This window comes from Phascolarctos cinereus, unplaced genomic scaffold (assembly GCF_003287225.1).
Source record: "Phascolarctos cinereus isolate Bilbo 61053 unplaced genomic scaffold, phaCin_HiC Scaffold_726;HRSCAF=1367, whole genome shotgun sequence".
NCBI lineage: Eukaryota > Metazoa > Chordata > Mammalia > Diprotodontia > Phascolarctidae > Phascolarctos > Phascolarctos cinereus.
The window spans coordinates 420,044,209-420,061,976 of NW_027556098.1; the positions used below are offsets into that span (position 1 = coordinate 420,044,209).

Consider the following 17,768-nt stretch of genomic DNA (forward strand, 5'->3'; position numbering starts at 1 on the left):
GCCCACGGATGCAGGTCCCCGCCGAGCCCGCCACGGGGTGGGGGTGGAGGGTGGGGGTCCGGGGACTACAGGCCAATGTGGCCCCCTGGGGCGGGGGGCGCACCCGCGATGGGCTCGGAGGGGGGCTAGGATTCCTGAGCCAGGGAAGAGCACTGTGGGCCTGGGGCGAGGGCCGGGCTAACGGGCTCCAGGAGAAGAATTAACTGCCAATTAGAGAGATTAATGAAGGAGGCAGGGCGGCCCCTCCCTGGCCGCAGAGAAAGTGGAGCAGGAGGCTTCTCTGGGAGCAGGGGCTGAGGGGACGCCGGGGTCCCCTCTAGGAGGTGGAGGGGCTGGCTGGGGACGCCAGGGTCCCCTCCAGTAAGGGGAGGGGCTGCGGAGAGCCACGCCCGGGTGCCCTGAGGGAGGTGGTGGATAGCGTGGGGACAGCTGCACTTGTGCTGGCCCCGGGGGGCAGGGGCTGCGAGGAGCGCGCTGATTGGCCGGCCGAGGCGGGCTCCAGGCCAGCGCGGGGGATGGTGGGTGGTGGTGGTGGTGGCGGCGGCTGGCTTGGGGGCAGGGTAAAGGGGCCGGGCCCCGGGGGGCGGGGCCCGGGCCCTGGGGGCGGGCAGAACTGAACCAGACCAAGCCGCTGGCCGGGCGGGCGCCCCCACTTCTCCGCGGCACTGACCATGGCAACAGTGGGCCTGGGCCAGGTGGGTTCCAGGGGCGCGCGGGGAGCACTGGGGGGTGATGGAGAAGCGTGGCCGGACGGGGGAGGCACTTCCGGGCAGTACATCCGGCCGGCGGGGAGGCGCGGGAGCCCTGGGACCGTGCCCGGGCAGGCTACTCCCCTGGCAGCCCATCCGTGACGGGCAGCTCAGTCCCAACCAGCTCTGGGCACCTTTTCCCGGCGCCCCCCGCCTGGCCGGCTGTTCCAGCCGCTCTTCCTCCACGTGCCTGTTTCCCCAGCGGAGGTACGCGGGCCGGGGCGGCCCTTATCTCCCTTAAATCCCACCTGTTGCCATCCCGGGCCAGGAGAGGCTGCAGGCGCCTGGTCCCCGGCTTGGGGGCCCGGGGCCCCGAGCAGCTGGCCCGGCAGGGCGTCCCCGGGACGTCCCGAGCGCAGACGCCTCCAGCCAGCAGCGCGGTCCAGCGTGAGTCCCGCCCTGGGACGGCTCTGCCTAATCCCCCTTCCAGTCCCTGAAGCCCTTTCACTGCTCACACCCAGGGACTCCGAGTTCCCGGCCCCACCGCCCTCTGCGCCCCGTGCAAGGCATCCTCGCCCGCCTCCCGTTCTCCATCCTCGTTCTTCTTTCTGGTACTGGACGCCAGGTTGGGGGCATGGAAGCCCGGCCAGAAGGGCTTCATTTTAGCCATCACCGCCCTCCCCACCGTGCCAGGACCAGGACATCGGGCCTCCCGCCCCCCTCCCAGCCCCACTGGGCTCCAGCTTCTCCTTCCTAAAGTCCCTTAACCTTGTGTGCAAAGGCATGCCCCCAAAGCGGAGCTCCTTCAGCCCCAGGCTCGTCCGGGCTATTCAAGATGGTCCTTCCTGGTTGAGTTCCTGTGTCTAGCTGTTGTGAAATGATCCCACCTGAGGCAGGAATTAGGCCTACCTTTTGCCTCCTCAACTTCTGCCCAGGGTGTGAACAGGTTCATCGAGTCTCTGGCCCTCCTCTCAGCCCTAATGTTCCCCCAGCCTTCTCACCTCCTAGAGTCCCTGCAGCCCCCCATGGTCCCAGGTCTCCAGCCTCCTCAGAGTGTGCCTCAGGCTCCAGCCCTGGGCCCCTCCCAGCCTCCTTACAGCTATTTCTAGGTCCTCTGCCCCTCCCCACCCTTGGACTGATTCCCAGTCAGTTTGGCATTGCCTGAGGACAGATACCGACCATTATGGCCTGGTGATGGGAGGAGCCCCCCTCCAGGCCTGGCCAGAGCCCTAGTCTGAACCTGGACAGCCAGGACTCCGTGCTCTTCCTTGGCCCTTCTCCATCCTCTGTGCATGAGTGGGTGCTCATCTTGCTTTTTTCCTCCTCCAGTCTTGCTCCCCCCCCCAGTTTCCCCCATTTTCCTCCTCCCTCCCCCTTCCACCTCCCCACTCAGTTCCCCTGCAGTCCTCTCATCCTCTCCCACACTTTGTCCATCTCCCCCATTCTGGAATACTTCCACCTCCAAATCTGCATCCTCTTTCTCAGCTGCTTGCTTTAGACTGGGCTGGCTAAGTTGGCCCCTGGCCAGAGAATGCTAAGTTTCTAGAGGACACCTTCTCTCCCAGTGTCTTCTCTCAGCCTGGATCCATACCTAGCCCCCTGATTTCTCTCCCCAAATCCCCCCCTCTCTAGGTCTCCCCCTCCAGCTCAGTCTGTCCCTCCTCCCCATGGATCTCCTTTCCTTCCACCCTGTCTCACCATGACTCACTATCTCTCTCATTGCTGTATCCCATGTCCTCTTCCCTACTTTCCTGCTATCTGTTTCTTCTTCTTTCTTGAACAGAATTTAGACCCAGAAGGGACTCTAGAGGCCCTTCTAGGCCAATCTCCTTTCAAAAAGAGAAAGAAGCTGAGGCCCCATGGGCAAAGATTTGTCCCAGACCACAGGGACTTAGCGGGAGCCCTGGGTTTGGAACCTAGGGCATTAGTAGCTGGCAGGCACACAGGAAGTACTGAATAAATGCTGCTTGAAGGGGCCAGTAACCCTTCCTTTGCCTCTGCGGATGAGGGTCCCTGAGTCTGTGCCATTGTCTCACTCTAATAAAGACAGGGCCAGGCTGGTGGTCTCCATTTCTTTATCTGGGACTGTGTGTCCCAGCATGTTGGGCTCAGGGGCTCAGATGGAGACTCCCTCCGAGGTCCCAGAGCCAGAAGCAGGGCCTGAGAGTGGCTTCTGGGCCCCATTGGGCCCCCTGGTAGCTGTGCACGGGAGCACCGCTCTGGGCATCGGAGAAGACCAGCAGGCCCGCCTCCACCTCCAGGTACACGGCCAGACGCCGGGGCTGTTGCCAGATAGCCAGGGTCACTTCAGGGGTCCACAGCTGGCCTCGACTAAGCTGCAGGGCCCAGAGCCCCTTGTTGGGCTGGGGCCTGGGGTTGCTCTCACAGGCCACGCCCACGGCCCAGCCCCCTGACCGGCTCACATCTACTTCCCAGTAGTGAGAACCATCACGCCAGGCTTTGTCACCCAGGACACAGGGGCAGAGGTCAACCTGCTGGGCGCTGGCCCGGGGCCCCAGCCTCACTGTCCTCCCGCCTTCTGATACTTCTAGGCCTGCGGCAGCTGAGTTGCTGTCAAAGCGCACCGGGGACTCATCTCGGTCCAGTTCCCCTGACAGCCGCTCTCGGAAGGCCCTGGCTGCCTCCTTTAGCACGGCCTGAGCCCGGCCTGCCCCTCCCAGGGCCTCCCCAGGGATCACCCTGGCCCCGAGGGTCTTGCCAGCCTCCTCCTCCAGCTTTCGAAGTCCCTCTTGGACGCTCCTGTCACCTAGCAGGCGGGCGCTGGGCAGGTGGAGCCAGGCCGAGGCCTCCAGGAGCATTGGCTGAGAGGCGGGCTCCCCGGGCTTGGCGGGCAGCTTGGGCCTGGTGCTCAGCAGGTCCTGCTCAGCCTTGCTCAGGAAGTGGCGCAGACCTTCAAACTCATCCCCCAGACGCCGGCGCCGGATGGCAGCCTCTTCATCTAAGAGGGCCACTTGGCGCTCCTGCTGGGCCCCTGCATCCTCCAGGGCCTCCCTCTGGGCACGCAGTCTGCCCAGAACACCCCTGAGGTGGGCCCGGGTAGCTCGGCCCTCCTCGTCCAGTGCCACCAGGTCGTGGCCCCGGTGGGCTCTTTCGTGGTGGCAGGCAGGGCACAGAGTGGCCCCATCCCAACGACAGAAGAGCCAGAGGTCCTCTCCTGGGTGCTGGGGGCAGGGGCTCTGGGGCAGGCTCATCCCTGGCCTTGGCTTAGCCCACTGGCTGCTGTCCCCTGGGCTTGCTGCCAGACTATTCCCCACCCCTGTGACCTGGCCCATGTCTTTCTGTTCTTGGGGGCCCTTCCCTGCCTTGACGCTAGGAGTGCCCTCCGCCTTCTCCATCTCGCTCCCTGGGGTCTCCTCCACGGTGGCTGCCTCAGGGGGCTGCCTTGTCCCCTGGGCCTGGCCCTCTCTGTGTGTCCTGCTGTCTGGAGCTTTCACTGGCCCCTCTGCCTTGTTCGCCATAGCCGTCTCTGGCTCCCTGTCCTCTGTGTGTCTGGCCGCATCGGGAGGTCTCTCTGTCTGGGTCTCACCATCCTGGGCTTCCCGGGACTTGTCCTCTGGGGTCTTTGGCGTCTGCTCATTCTGGCTCCCTTTGGCCTCTTCCTCAGCCAGAGATGTGGCCAGCTCCTCCTCGGGCTCCCTGGCCTCCTGGCTTTTGCCCATGCTGGTGCCTGGGCCTGGCAGCCAGTCTTCGCCCGTGTTGGGCCGCAGGCGCTTGGCGGCCATGGCCATGTTGGCCAGCTGGCAGTTGGGCCGCAGCTTGCGTTTGGGCGAGCGGGCCCGGCACTGGGGGCAGGGGAAATGCCGGCCCATCTCGTCCCAGCAGCGAGTGATGCAGGCGCGGCAGAAATTGTGGCCGCAGTCGATGGTGACCGGCTCGTGCAGGTAGTCTAAGCACACGGCACACGTCACTTCCTCCTGCAGCAGGCGCACGGGGTCCGAGGTGGCCATGGCTGGGGCGGCACTTGGGGCTCCTGCCCCCTCCACCCCCCCACCTAGGCCCCCTGCCCTCTCTCGCTCTGTCCCCTTCTCCCTCTCCCTGCCAGCCAGCTATTGGGGGTCCATTGTGAGGTCACCCCTGGTGGGGAGGGGTTCCTAGGGAACCTTCCTGGACGCTGGAGCCTCAGAAGGAAGCCAGGGCTGGAAGGACAGAACTGACCTTCATCTTGCCTCCCCTAGGAAAGCCAGCCAAGGACTCCCCACAGTCCAGCCCCCAGGGGCAGCTAGCTGCCTGCTGCCCCTGGGGGCTGATGGGAGGGGCCATTTCTTCCACCATGGCATTCTCTGCCTCCTTCCAGAACGGGCTCCAGGTTGCCTCTTGGAAGGTTCTGTTGGGGTAGAAGTCTGTCAGCTGCCTGGGCCTGATCCCTAGAGCCTTACCAGACCTAACCCCACCTTCTTGCCTCCCTCTGCCTCTTCTGTGGGCCAGTCTTGGGCATGGGGCCTGGTCCCCAAAGGGATTAGTGCCAGGGGCCCGGATGCCAGAGATCCCTGGGCCTGAGGCTATGAAGGCTCAGGACCCAGAAACCTAAGTTCCTAGTTAGACAGGTGCTGGGTCTTGGGGAATGGTTTCATAGTCAAGGGCCTATGTCTGGGTGCGTGGCCTTCTGAGGGGTTGGGGAGTGGGATCTGGGAGCCCCAATATACAGGGGAACCTATGGGAATGGGTGCTAGGTGTGGTCAGCTGATGGTGGAGGGGAGGTCATAGGGTCCCGAAAGGGATAAAAGTACCTCCAGGGTCCCAGGAGGAGTGGGGGCCCCTCCCCAACACCCCCCCAAAATGCATTGTCCCTTGATCCTCTCATAGCCCCCCAGTAGGCTAGCACTTACCACGCTCGGTCACCTGCTCTGCCATGTCCCTGGGGCCTCTAGCATTCTGAGCTCAGCACAAGGGTTGGGGGCAAAGTCCCTGGGGAGGAGTCTGGGACTGACCTCTGATTCCAGGGGAGGGCCTGGCTGGCCTGTGTGGGTGCCAGCAGGAGGCCCACAGGCTCTGTAGGACAAGGGCCAGACCCTCTTCAGGCCCCACTTTCCTTCTCTAAGATGAAAGGGTTAGGTTGGGAGATGTCTGGGCCCTTAGCACTCACCCCTCGTAGGCACAGGAGGGACCCCCTTGACCTCCATGCCTTTTTTCATGGGGAGGCCATTTGTAGGGGAAGTTGGCATTTCCCTGAACTAAACAGTTGAGAGAGGAAGGCCTGGGCTTTGAATCCCACTTCAGAAACTTGAACTGTTTGAGGCAGGGCCCCTCCCCCAGCAGAGCCTCAGTTTCCCTATCTGTCAAACAGGACAATAAGGGCTGTTGCCCTTCCTTACCTAGCAGTTCTGTTTCCCACAACATAAGCTATTGTCATTATTTTGTTAGATCTTGGCTAGAAAACTGCGTCCATTGCCTCGCCTGCTCTGGACCTCCCAGAGATGCTCAGCCAGCATCTTCAAGGTGAGGAGCCCCAGGGGAGACACTGGGCAACTGAGCTCCAAAGAATGTGGGGCCCACCAGGAGCCAGGGCTGGAGGTCAGGAAAACTGGGACTCTGAGGGGGGTGGTGCTGGAAGTCAGGAGATTGGAGACCTTGGCAGGGGGTGGGGGTTTGCTGGAGGTCAGAAAGCGGGGTCCCAGAGCCAGTGGTCCAGAGGCCTGAGCCTCTGAGGGTTGTAGGAGGATGGACACTGAGTCCTGTGTCTGATGCCTTTCATTCTACAATCCCCAGAGGCCTCCACAGCCAGCAGGGACTAGCTCTGTGAGAGGGGTCTGGGATGCAGGTCCAAGCCAAGGGCTTACAGCTGGGTCCTGGGGCTCCAGGCCTCAGAATTGCAGGTGGAGCTATGCCAGACCCAGCAGAGGAAGCCAGGCAGCGGGGAACCCCTGATCTTTGGGAAGCAGTTCACAGACCACATGTTGACCGTGGAGTGGTGTAGCAAACAGGGATGGGGTGCACCTTGCATCCGTCCCTTTGGGAGCCTCATGCTACACCCTGCCTGCTCGGCCCTTCACTACGGCATCGAAGTAAGGCCCTGGGCCCTGCCCCATGCCCATCAGCTGGTGGCCTCTGCTGGTGCTTTCCTCTTATCCTGCCCTTGTCTGTCTTTCTCTCTCTATCCCTCCCTCCCTCCATCTCTCTATCTGCATATCCTCTCTGTCCCTTTCTTTGTGTGTGTGTCTGTGTCTCCCTCCATCCCTCTCTGTTTCTGGCTGTCTCTGTGTGTATTTTTGTGTCGCTGTCTTTCTCTGTCTCTCTCCCCCCCTCCATTCCTCTCTCTCTGTCTTTTTCCTGTGTGTGTCTTTCTCTGTCTCTGTGTGTGTATGTGTGTCTCTCTGTCTCTCTGTCTCTCTCTGTCTCTGTCTCTGTCTCTCTCTCTCTCTCTCTCTCTCTCTCTCTCTCCTCTCTTCTCTCTCTCTCTCTCTCTCGTATGTCTCTCTGTCTCCCCACTGTTGGCTTTGCTCTGGCTCTCAATGCAGTGGCTATCTACCGCCACCCTGTGGTGACAAGTCTTCTGAGGACAAGGTGACATGAAGCCATAAAACCCGAGAGTCGGTTTTAAAGTTGCTTGTGCTGGGGGTGGGGAGCTGGAATCTGCCCCTCCTCAGCTTTGGTGGGAGGCCGCCCTGGCAGAAGGCAGGGAGCCGCCTATAAACAGGTGACAAGCCTTACCTCTCCAGTGTCCCGAATGGGCCCAGGAAGTGGGGTGGTCATCTGTTGGAGCAGACACCAGCAGGATTGGCTGCCTACGCGCCCCCCACCAAAGGCTTGTAGGCCTGGGGCTCTCATCTCCAGCAAGGGTGGAGGCAGGGGTCACCTGCATTCCTGTCCCTGGCCCGGCCCAGCCACTGCTGTCTGAGGTCAAAGTGCAGACCAGCCTCCCTCCTAGCAGAAGGGTGAGGGGGCTTGAGGAAGACCTCACGACTCTCCAAGTTTTCTGAGGAAAATGGAAGGGCAGCTTTGTTAGGAAAGCCATGGAGGCCCTGTGGAAGAGGAGGACCCCTGAGCTCACGCTTCCAGAAGGAACGTGAGGAGGTGCCTCCCTGCCCAAGAAACAACTGGGAATAATGATGCAGAAGTCCATTGCCCTCCTGGGGCCGGTGCCCAGCATGTGGTAGAGAACTTCTCCCTGCCCCCCAAGACTTGTGAACACTACTCGGGGTGGCAGAGATGACGCTAGCAGGAGCAGTGAGAAGCGTCAGAATCAAGGCTGCACGTTTGGAGCTGGAAGGTCCCATAGGTGCAGCCAAACAAGGATCGGGGGGGTGGGAAGAATGGAAGGGTTTGCAGTCAGCTGCAGAAGAAGGATGTGGCTGAAGAGTCCCAGAACCGTCCCCGGCCCAGTGCTGGAAGCGTGATAGATTAGTCACAGGGGGCATCTGTCAAAGGCAGGGCAGCTGGGAAAGGCCTGACCTGCCTTGCTGGGAGGAGCCCTCTGCTGCAGGCAGAACAAGGGCCATCACGAAGAAGTGACTGACCAGGGAAGAGTGATGGAGAAGCAGAGGAAAGCCAGGACAGGTCAGATAGGCAGCTTAGGGCTTGGTGGAATGGATATTGAGAAATTCAGAGCAAAGCTGGGTGGAGGCCCCAAGGCCTTGGATTCTGCAGGGGCAATTAGCTCAGGAAAGGGGGTTGGGTTCAAAGAGGTCTATAGTGTAGGTATTCCAGGGAGCCCCTGGAAGACTTGGATAGTACAACACATCCGGCCAGATGGTGGAAGGGGACTAGGGCACACCAAAAGGGCTTTTAAAGCCACATGGATGAAAAGGGAGGGTCCGAGAGGTGCAATGATGGTAACGGGCCTTTGAGGGGAGCTACTCAACCCTCCTTGCTTTTGGGTGGCTTTTCTCTTTGAAGACTTGGACCTGAAGACCATCAGAAAGGATTCTGGCTCTTGCTGAGTTCAAGTTGGAGGTTCGTCACTTAGTGCCAGAAGGGCTATTAAGGGCCATGCAGGTGAACTCCCTCATTTTATGAATGAGGATTGAGGCCCAAAGCAGGGAAGTGATTCAACCGAGGTCATCCAGGTAATAGGTGGACCCAGATCCTTTCACTGACAGTCCATCTTTCTGCTGCCTGCCAAGGCACCTCGCCTCCTGGATGAGCCACATCAGTGTGCAGATCACCTAGCCCCCTCAGTGACATCAGCAAGGTTGTGGAGAACAGGAGAGAGGGACCCCAGGACTGGAGGAGGCTGCCAGTCTTGATTTTTGCAAGAAGATACTAATAGCACTTGTGAATTATAAGCCAAGGACATTATACTGGAGGGATGGCTAGTGAACATTTACAGAAGGAAGCAGTGATCCAGAGAATTTGTATAGGCTAGACCACAAGGAAGGCATCTGGTCAGCCTATGCTTAGGCCCATGGGATCTTGGGTCCATGAAGGGCTGCAGAACCTCCAGGACTAGGGTGGTGATGATCTCACAGTGCCCTGCCCTATCAGGCCTCAGCCAGAGTAATGTACTCAATCCAAAGAGGCAGATTTAAGCTGGCCAGAAGCTTCAATGCTTTGGCCACATAATGAGAAGAAAGGACTCATAGGCTAAGACCTTGATGTTGGGGAAGATTGAAGGCAAAAGGGGCAGTGGATAGAGTTCCAGCCTTGGAGTCAGAAGGACCTGAGTTCAAATCCAGCCTCAGACACTTGACAACATACTTGCTGTGTGATCCTGGCAAGTCACTTAACCATCATCTGCCTCAGTTTCCTCAATCTTAGCACCTCCCCTGCAGGGCTGTTGTGTGGATCAAGGTGCCTGGCACGTAGCAGGCATTTACTAAACACCTGTTCCCTCCTCTCTGGAGGGTACTGCTGCTGTCAGTGCAGGGCCTCTCTTCCCCCCTCCTGTGTGAATCCTTGGTCATCACTGGGCCTGCAGCGCCTGGCCCTCCCCCACATTCTCTGTCTCTCTCTCTGTCTCTGTCTCTCTCTTCTGTCTCCTCTCTTGCTCTCTGTCTCTCTGTATCTCTGTCTTTCTCTCTCTGTCTCTCTCTGTCTCTCTCTCTCTCCCTCTCTCTCCCCCTCTTCTCTCTCTCCTGTCTCCTCTCTCTCTTTCCCCCCCTTCTCTGTCTCCTCTCTCTCCCCCCTCCCCCTCTTCTCCCCCGTCTCTCTCTGTCTCTGTCTCTCTCTCTCTCTCTCTCTCTCTCACACACACACACACACACACACACACACACACACACACACACACACACGCGCGCGCGCACACGCCGGCCCCAGAGCCTCAGTGCTCTGAGCCAGGCTGCAGTGCCTTTCCCCCACAGGTCTTTGAAGGCCTGAAGGCTTTCCGAGGAAAGGACCAGAGAGTGTGCCTCTTCCGGCCTTGGCTCAACATGGACCGCATGTTACGCTCCTCCTTACGGCTCTGCCTGCCGGTGAGAGAGAGCCCCCAGGAGGGGAACCCCGGGGTGGGGCCAGGGCGGTGGCCAAGCTCCCCTGCCACCACATCTGAGGCTCTCCACCGTGTGGCCATGGACCACTCTCCTTTCCTTTCTGAGCCTCAGTCTCCCCCTCTGTAAGATGAGTGGGGATTGAGCCAGATGCCTCTGAGGCTCTCCTGAGGCTCCTGTCTTGGGGTCTTGCTTCTGCTGCAGGCCTTTGACAAACTAGAACTTTTGGAATGTATCCGCCGCCTGGTGGAGATCGATGAGAAGTGGGTGCCTAGCGGGAATGAAAGGAAGGCTAGCCTCTACATCCGGCCCACACTCATCGGCAATGAGGTGCCCCCTGAGGGAAGGGAGGGTTGCCCCTCGGAGGGAGAAGAGGGGCTGACAGTCTGGACACCTGGCTCCCCGAGGGGGGAAGGAGCTGGGAGAATGGAGGCTTGTGGCTCTGTGGACAGGGCAGGGCAAGGGGTGCCCGGTCTTTCCCTTCCCCAGCCGGGAGCACGGCGTGACCCCAACCACTAGAAGGGAGTAGTGTGCCTGGGAGGGAGCACGGGGAGGCTGGGGCCTGGGCACCTGGGTTTCTGACAGCCCCCCATTCTTCAGTCGAGTCTGGGTGTCCACCCTCCCATGAAAGCCCTGCTGTACGTCATCCTAAGTCCTGTGGGCGCTTATTTCTCTGGTGACTCCTTAACACCCATCTCGCTACTGGCCGACCCCCGCTTTGTCCGAGCCTGGATCGGCGGGGTTGGTGACTGCAAGCAGGGAGGGTGAGCAAAATGACCCCAACCTCTGACCTTTGCCCTCAGCCCTGATTTCTATCAGCTCCAGCCTACAGTCCTCTCCCCTCTATGGTTCTGGGTCACAGTTGGTCTTGTCAAATGAGAACAGAGTGGTCTTGGGGCCGGGAGATTGTTTACCAGCTCAGGTCTGCTTAGTGTGGGAAGGCCCAGGGAAAGGGAGCGTGTTTCCTACTTGGGCCAGGCACGATGGATGCTGGGATACAAGAGGAGCAGTGTGGAAGGGGACTGTGAGAGTCCATGCATTGTGGGGAGAGGGATGGCGGGCCTGCGAATGTGGGCACCGAGCCTGCCTCCCCACCGTGGTAGGAATTACGGGCCGACGGTGTTCGTGCAGCAGACCGCCAACCAAGAGGGTTGTGAGCAGGTCTTGTGGCTTTATGGCCCAGACCACCTGCTCACTGAGATAGGGACCATGAACATCTTCATCTTCTGGACCTACAAAGATGGCGGTGAGTGGGGGGCCCATCAGCCTCCTGGCCCTGGTGCTGCTGCCTCCACAGAGCCCACCTGTGCTCCCAGGCTCAGCTCAGGGCCCGAAGGGGGGAAAGGGCCTCGAGACATGTCCTAGGAGACCTGGGAGGTTGGAGGGGACAGGACAGGAGAGCAGGCCTCAGGAAGAGAGAGGGCCCCAGCGGTGGTCAAAAAGCTGCCATCCCTTTCCCCGCCTGTGCCCCCCAAGCCCCAGCTCCATGCATTTATTTTATTTTATTAAGTTCTGATGTTTCCCTCCTTCCTACCCACTCCAAGGGGAAAGCTTTCTGAGGAGACAGTTGGCCCATAGTGGACAGAGTTGCCTCCGGGGAGGCCTGGAGAGAGCAAACCAAAGGCTGCTAGGCTCCCTGCTAGCTCTGAGGGGTAGGAGATCCTGGGGTTGTCTCTGAGGGGATCTGACTATCCCTGCCCCCCCCATCCCAGTGCTAGAGCTGGTGACCCCCCCACTGGACGGGATCATTCTCCCAGGGGTGATTCGGCAGAGCCTGCTGGACCTGGCCCGGACGTGGGTGAGTGGGATGGGTCCTAGGCCGGCCATCGTGGTGGGGCATGGGCGTGCTGGCCTGGCCTTGGGTAGCCATCTGTTTCCACATCTCCCTGTGGCTTCCCATCTTTACTGTGGGGGGTGCCCTTCTCTGTCATCTCCCTGAGTGACCGTGTCTCTGGGAGTGCTAGTGCAGGACTGCGCTGTCTCTCTGGGTGGGTCTTTATCTCTGAGTTGGTATCTCTGTAAATCTCTGTCTCTGTCACTCTGCATCTCTGTCTCCCTGGCTGACCCCCTGCTTCGTGCAGGGGGAGTTTCGAGTGTCCGAGCGCTCAGTGAGCATGTCGGAGCTGCTGCTGGCCCTTCGAGAGGAGCGCGTGCTGGAGATCTTCGGCTCAGGCACGGCATGCCAGATGTGCCCAGTGCATCGCATCCTCTACCAGGGTGAGGTAAGAAGGGCAGCAGAGACCAGCCTGGGGACCCTCCTCCCACCAGGGGCGACCAGGCCCTGTGCAAAGACCCTGGGATGGGGGGAGGTGGCACTGCCAGAATCACTGAGCCTTGGCAAGAAGGGTTTGGGGCAGGGGCAGCTAGATGGCACAGTGGATAGAGCTCCGGCCCTGGAGTAAGAAGGTCCTGAGTTCAAATCCCACCTCAGAAACTTGACACTTACTAGCTGTGTGACCCCAGGCAAGTCACTTAACCCCCACCGTCTCACCAAAAAGCAAGGGAAAAAAAAATACTGACTTGAAGAAGGGTTTGGGGCGCAGGCCAGGCTCCCTGGTTCTATTCAGTCTTGCTTCTCCGTTCTTCAGCACCTCCACATTCCCACCATGGAGAACGGGCCTAACCTCACCCTAAGATTCCATAAGACATTGTGTGACATCCAGGTAGGTGCTGTGGGTGCAGGGGGGTGGCCAGTCAGCAGCTCCTCCTCCTCAGCCCCAGGGCTTTCTGGGAGCTCTGACCAGCCTCTCACTTCCTCCCTTCCCTTTCCCCCAGTATGGAGATGGCAGTCACGAGTGGATGCTCCCTGTGTGACCGGAGTCCAGATCAGGCTCTACCTGCTCTCTGTACTGCCCTCCCCCCACCTCAGCCAAAGAGTCCAAGTGCAATATAGCTCTCCAGCCAGGTGGTCTGGGACCCCCAAAGCCATATGGGCCAGCGTCCAGGCATCTGGCCCCATTCCCTCACCCTCAGGTAGCGCCCCGCTCCGTTCCTCACCAGCTTCAGCGGGCAAAGCTGGGGGCCTGGATGATGTCAGAAGAGGCCCCTCCTCCGATCCCCCAGCCCCCTACTCCTATCTGAGGCTGCAGTGGATTTTTTTTTTCCCCAGCATTTTCCAAATAAAGAACCAAAGACAAGGGGATATCTTGCCTTGGGCCCTGAGCAGTCCCCTCTCCGGCAGGGACCCAGGTGTCCCCTGCCTTGGCCCCAGTCCTGACCTCACAGGGAACTGACAGAAGCTGCACTTTTCCCACAAGGCCTCAGGGTGGCGGAGCTCGGGGCCGTTCAGAATCTTGCCTCTCTCTGCTCCCACTGCCCACCCCAAAAGATGCCACCACACCATGTGCTGGTGTTCTTGCTGCTTTATTGCTCAGAAGACGAGCTAGAAAAGGCATAAATAAGACTTGAGGTGCCCAGCCCTCAGAATAAATAGCGGCTAGGGCCTGCCTGAGCCAAGTGGGGTGGGGGCTGGCTGGGCTCACGAGGAGTAGCTGGGGCTGCGGCCCTGCGCACCCCCCACCATGCTCAGTGGGTCTGCCGAGCCCACGTCCGGGGGCTCGGGGCCCTCTCCCCAGGGTGGCTCGGTGCCAGGCAGCTGGGCACCGGGAAGTGGCAGGAAGCGGGAAGGGCCAGGTTGGCCCAGAGAGGCCTGGGGGGACAGACGGAGGGTCCGCCCATGAGCCTCCGATTCATACACATTATAGCCATCCCCCAGCAGATGTTCCCGAAAGTTGCAGGCAGAAGGGTCATATTGTACCTGTAGGGGCAAGGAGGCATCTTAGGGTCAGTCAGAGGCAATGCCCACCGTGAGCCTTCCCAGCCCCCACTGCATGGGAACACTTAGTGTAGGGGAGACCTGGGCTGAAATGGAATGAGACAGAGGGCAAGGACATGGGGACTGAGGCTGATAAGGACCTAGGAGGGGCAAGGATGATTGGGGAAAGTGGGGGAGAAGGCACCGGACAGTGAGCTTCCACGGCCACCACCGCTCCCCAACAAGCCACAGCTATGAATCTCCCAAAGCAGGTGTGACCCTGTCCACCCTGTGTTCAGTGAGTGACTCCCAGGACCTCAACCTCACAACTTCCTCTGGCCCAGTGTGTCTTCAGGGCTTCCAAACATTTCACATTATTCCCCAACGTTGTCTCTCTAGTCTCCCTGGCCCACTGGCCTTTCCCTGGGTATGAGGCTCCATCTGCAGCCCTTGGGCCTGGAATGCACTCTTAGAATCCTAGAATCCACAACGTCCCTCAAAGCCCAGCTTGGGCATTCCCGTCACCCCCAGAAATTCCTAGGGATCTTTTGGGAATCCACCCCCTAGAAAGTCGGCTCAGATTCAGGAGTGAGGGTGGCCTCGTCTCTGTATTCCCAATGCTAGCCCGGTGCCTGGGGTGTAGTAAGTGCTTGAGAAAAGGGCTGAAGCTAGAAAGAGGTGGGAACCCCCGGGGGACGAGAGATGGGATTCACACAGGGCACTGGGGGCGCGATGGAGAGGAAGACAAAGTGGGAGCAGAGATGGGGAACCAGGGCAGGTTCTGGCCTGTGGAGATGCCCTCACCGCTCCGTACAGCTCGCCACTGGGCCTCATGCACAGAAACCGAGAGCTGTGGACCGCCAGGATTCGGATAACACCAGGCTTCACTGCCTTCAGCTCTAGAAGACCTGGGGGGAGGGAGCAGTCAGGAGCACTACCCAGCATCATCAAGCCCAGCGAATGGCCTCCTTCCCCGCGCGCAGCCCCACCCCCCACTCACTGTCGGGGCTCCTCTCCACCGCTGCTCGCACTGCGCCGTCGGGCCCCATCTCCACGTGGGCCTCGGTGTCCTGGCCGTCATCTGTGTACAGGTGGCGCAGGCGGACCTGACCCCCAAACAGGAGCATGGGGCTGGAGTCGGGAATAGGGTAGCCCCAGCCCCTATAGGCCAGGAGCAGGGAAAGCAGAGGGGCCAGGCAGCCCCTGGCTCTCCTTCTTGGGCCCATCCTTCAAGCAGTCAAGAGGCTGACGGAGAGGAATGCCTCGGTGGGCCCAGATGCTCTGCTGTCTGGCGCTCTCGGTTCCCCAGAGGCTTCTGGGGAAGTAGCAGCCTGTGTGCTGCAGGAAGGCTGGAGTGGATGGGAGTCTGGGAGGCAGGCTTCCAGAAGGTCTAATTCCCCTGGCCCTCCTGGGTCGAGGCTGGCTCTGCTTCCTGCCCTTCCTCTCTCTGGATTTCCTGTGGCTGTTCCGGGCGCTCTACAGGGGCTTATACCTGTCTCCAGGCCCCTCCGCCCACCTCTGGTCATCTGCTACCGTCATGAAACATGACCCACTTGGCTGGCAGCGGCCCTTCCACCGTGGCGAAGTCACCACCCCACATGGATGATGCAACCTGGGGTGGGGGGGCAGAGTGAGAATGCTGCTGTGAGCTTGGATGCCTGGTGATGTGAGAGGATTGTCGGGGTACAAACACCTGAGTCCCTTGGAGACTGGGGGTCCTAAGAATGGGGCCTTAGATGCTTTCAATTCTGGAGTCCCTCAGAAAGTTGCAGTCCCTGTGAAAGTGGGGCGAGAATCACAAGGTGTCTGAAGAGGGGCCAAGACACCAAGGTCCACAAGAAGTTTGGGGAGGCCCAAGAAATCAAGGGCAAAATGCCTGGAGCTGGAATACGGTGGGGGCCCAGATGTCTGAACCTGAGAAAGTAGAGGCTTATATTCAAAGATCCTTGAAAAGATGGGGGCCTGGATACTGGGGTTCCCCAAGAAATGGGGGGGGGCCTGGGCACATCTTCCATCTCTAGGAAGGAGGGGCCTAGACCTCTGGGTCCCTGAGAAGTTATGAGCCTGTTCATTTGTGTCCGTGAAATGGTAGGGGCCTGCATACCCGGCTTCTCAGGAAGGTGGAGGCCTGAATGCCTGGGTCGCTGAGAAGGTGGGAACCCAGATGTACAGGAAGAGCTAGGCCTGGGGGTCCAGGGAGCTGAGCCTAGATTAGATGGTATATACTTGGGTTCCTCCAGGGCGCCTATTGGCTAGGGGTAGAAGGGAGGAGGGAGGGAGAAAATATAAGTTACAGTTGGTGGAGCCCATTTATAGGGAAGGGCAGGGTAGGGTGCTGGGGAAGGTCTGCCTGACACAAGGTCCAGAGCCTCAAGCCTAGGCCCCTGCTGGCCATGCCCAGACAAAGGCCGCATACAGACCAGTCATGGGAGGCCTTCCTGGCCTCCTGATGCAATAGCCACATTTCTTTCAGCAGGTATTTTTCCTAAGAGCAAAATCCCCAGCCTGACCCTTGACTCTGGGGTTCTGGGCGGGGTCAGGGCTAGGGCCTGGGAGCAAGAGGAGGCAGGTGAGGTCATGTGGGACTCACCAAGCTGGGTTGGTAGAAGGGAGTCTGGTCTTCAATCTCCATGTCCCTTTGACAGTTTGGTGGGGAGGGGAAAGGCTGGAAAGTCAGACACTAGAGGGACTAGACCCTCCGGGTTCTTTACAAACTGAAGGAATGGGGGCAGCTAGATGGCACAGTGGATAAAGCTCTGGCCTTGGAATCAGGAGGACCTGAGTTCGAATCTGGCCTCAGACACTTGACACCAGCTGTGTGACCCTGAGCAAGTTGCTTAACCCCTATTGCCTCACCAAAAACAAACAAACAAAACTGAAGGGGTGAGGGTCCTAGGTACTTGGATTGCTGGGGGTTGACAGATGGGACACGGATCCCTGGGTCCCTGTGGAATGGGGTGTGGAGCTAGGGTCCCCAAGGTCTAGGGTTGAAATAGTGTAAACCCCAGTCAGAGGTCTCAGGGTCTGGATGAAAGCTGAAGGAGAGGGCTCCTCAGGCATTTGGGTATCTAGCAAGGGTGAAGCCTGGATCCCTGGGTCCCCAGGGTATGAAGGATGAGATGTCAGATACCCGGGGAAGGGCGCTCTGGGTCTTTGAGGACCTGTGAGATGGAACCTGGACGCTTACGGCTCAGAGTTCCTGACAAATGAGGCCTGAATCAACCTGAGGTCACAAGATCTGAGGAACAGGAGGTTGGAAATGTCCTGGGAGAGGAAGGCTTGGATCCCTGAGAACCTGAGGGAGGATGGTGGCAGGAAACCACCGGGGCATGAGGACTCGGAACGTTTTTTGGTCCTGTACCCTCCTCAGAAAAAGAGCTGAGCACAAACTTCACATATGTGGAGATTTACTTATTGACAAATGGTATGTGTCTATTGCTGTCATAACAATTATGTACTTGATCAAACATCCACGGAAACAAATTTTAGGAGTTTAAAAAGAAATAACATTTGAAGGTAGAGTCAACAGAGGACCCCTAGAATCAACCAGAAATCTACACTTTAAAAATATATTTTGTTTGTTGGAAGGGATATGGGGAAATAGGGACACTAATGTCCTGTTGGTGGAGTTGTAAACATCCAGCCATTCTGAAGAGCAATTTGGAACTATGCCCAAAGGGCTATAAAATGTGCATACCCTTTGACCCAGCCAATAGCACTTCTAGGGCTGTATCCCAAAGAGATCATACAAATGGGAAAGGGACCCATATTACAAAAATATTCATAGCAGCCCTTTTTGTGGTGGCAAAGAATTGGAAACTGAGAGGATGCCCATCAACTAGGGAATGGCTGAGCAAGTTGTGTTATATGAATGTAATGGAATGCTATTGTGCTACAAGAAATGATGAGGGGAATGGTTTCAAAGGTTGGGAGGATTGG

The 17,768-nt window shown here is 59.0% G+C and overlaps 2 protein-coding genes across 4 annotated transcripts; one reads left to right on the forward strand and one right to left on the reverse strand.

The window, feature by feature from the left end:
* The first annotated feature begins 18 nt into the window (after positions 1-18).
* Positions 19-13,217, forward strand: BCAT2 (branched chain amino acid transaminase 2). Of its 3 annotated transcripts, none has more exons than XM_021003257.1 (11): positions 19-695; positions 6,072-6,146; positions 6,509-6,712; positions 9,950-10,060; positions 10,280-10,405; positions 10,676-10,839; positions 11,179-11,321; positions 11,788-11,873; positions 12,157-12,297; positions 12,664-12,738; positions 12,851-13,217. In XM_021003257.1, exons 1-11 carry the CDS (start codon positions 672-674, stop codon positions 12,887-12,889), a joined length of 1,188 nt encoding a protein of 395 aa, XP_020858916.1. In that variant the 5' UTR covers positions 19-671; the 3' UTR covers positions 12,890-13,217. The 3 variants fall into 3 exon arrangements, with proteins under 3 accessions (XP_020858916.1, XP_020858914.1, XP_020858915.1); XM_021003255.2 differs by lacking the exon at positions 19-695 and adding an exon at positions 702-5,031; XM_021003256.2 differs by lacking the exon at positions 19-695 and adding an exon at positions 702-5,016.
* A 205-nt stretch (positions 13,218-13,422) lies between these two features.
* On the reverse strand, positions 13,423-15,395 carry FGF21 (fibroblast growth factor 21). Its single transcript, XM_021003246.2, has 3 exons — positions 14,830-15,395; positions 14,634-14,737; positions 13,423-13,832 (listed from the first exon to the last, which is right to left on the reverse strand). The coding sequence occupies exons 1-3, from the start codon at positions 15,053-15,055 to the stop codon at positions 13,554-13,556; spliced, it is 609 nt and encodes a 202-aa protein (XP_020858905.1). The 5' UTR covers positions 15,056-15,395; the 3' UTR covers positions 13,423-13,553.
* Between the last annotated feature and the right edge of the window lie 2,373 nt (positions 15,396-17,768).

Excerpts from the sequence above, each read along its gene's own strand:
- FGF21 (XM_021003246.2), bottom strand. The coding sequence starts at position 15,055 with ATGGGCCCAAGAAGGAGAGCCAGGGGCTGCCTGGCCCCTCTGCTTTCC. Across the intron at positions 14,738-14,829 it reads GGTGGAGAGGAGCCCCGACA|GTCTTCTAGAGCTGAAGGCA; the intron begins GTGAGTGGGGGG and ends CCCTCCCCCCAG. Across the intron at positions 13,833-14,633 it reads GTGGCGAGCTGTACGGAGCG|GTACAATATGACCCTTCTGC; the intron begins GTGAGGGCATCT and ends TTGCCCCTACAG.
- BCAT2 (XM_021003255.2), top strand. The coding sequence starts at position 4,957 with ATGGGAGGGGCCATTTCTTCCACCATGGCATTCTCTGCCTCCTTCCAG. Across the intron at positions 10,840-11,178 it reads GGTGACTGCAAGCAGGGAGG|GAATTACGGGCCGACGGTGT; the intron begins GTGAGCAAAATG and ends CCACCGTGGTAG. Across the intron at positions 12,739-12,850 it reads AGACATTGTGTGACATCCAG|TATGGAGATGGCAGTCACGA; the intron begins GTAGGTGCTGTG and ends CCTTTCCCCCAG.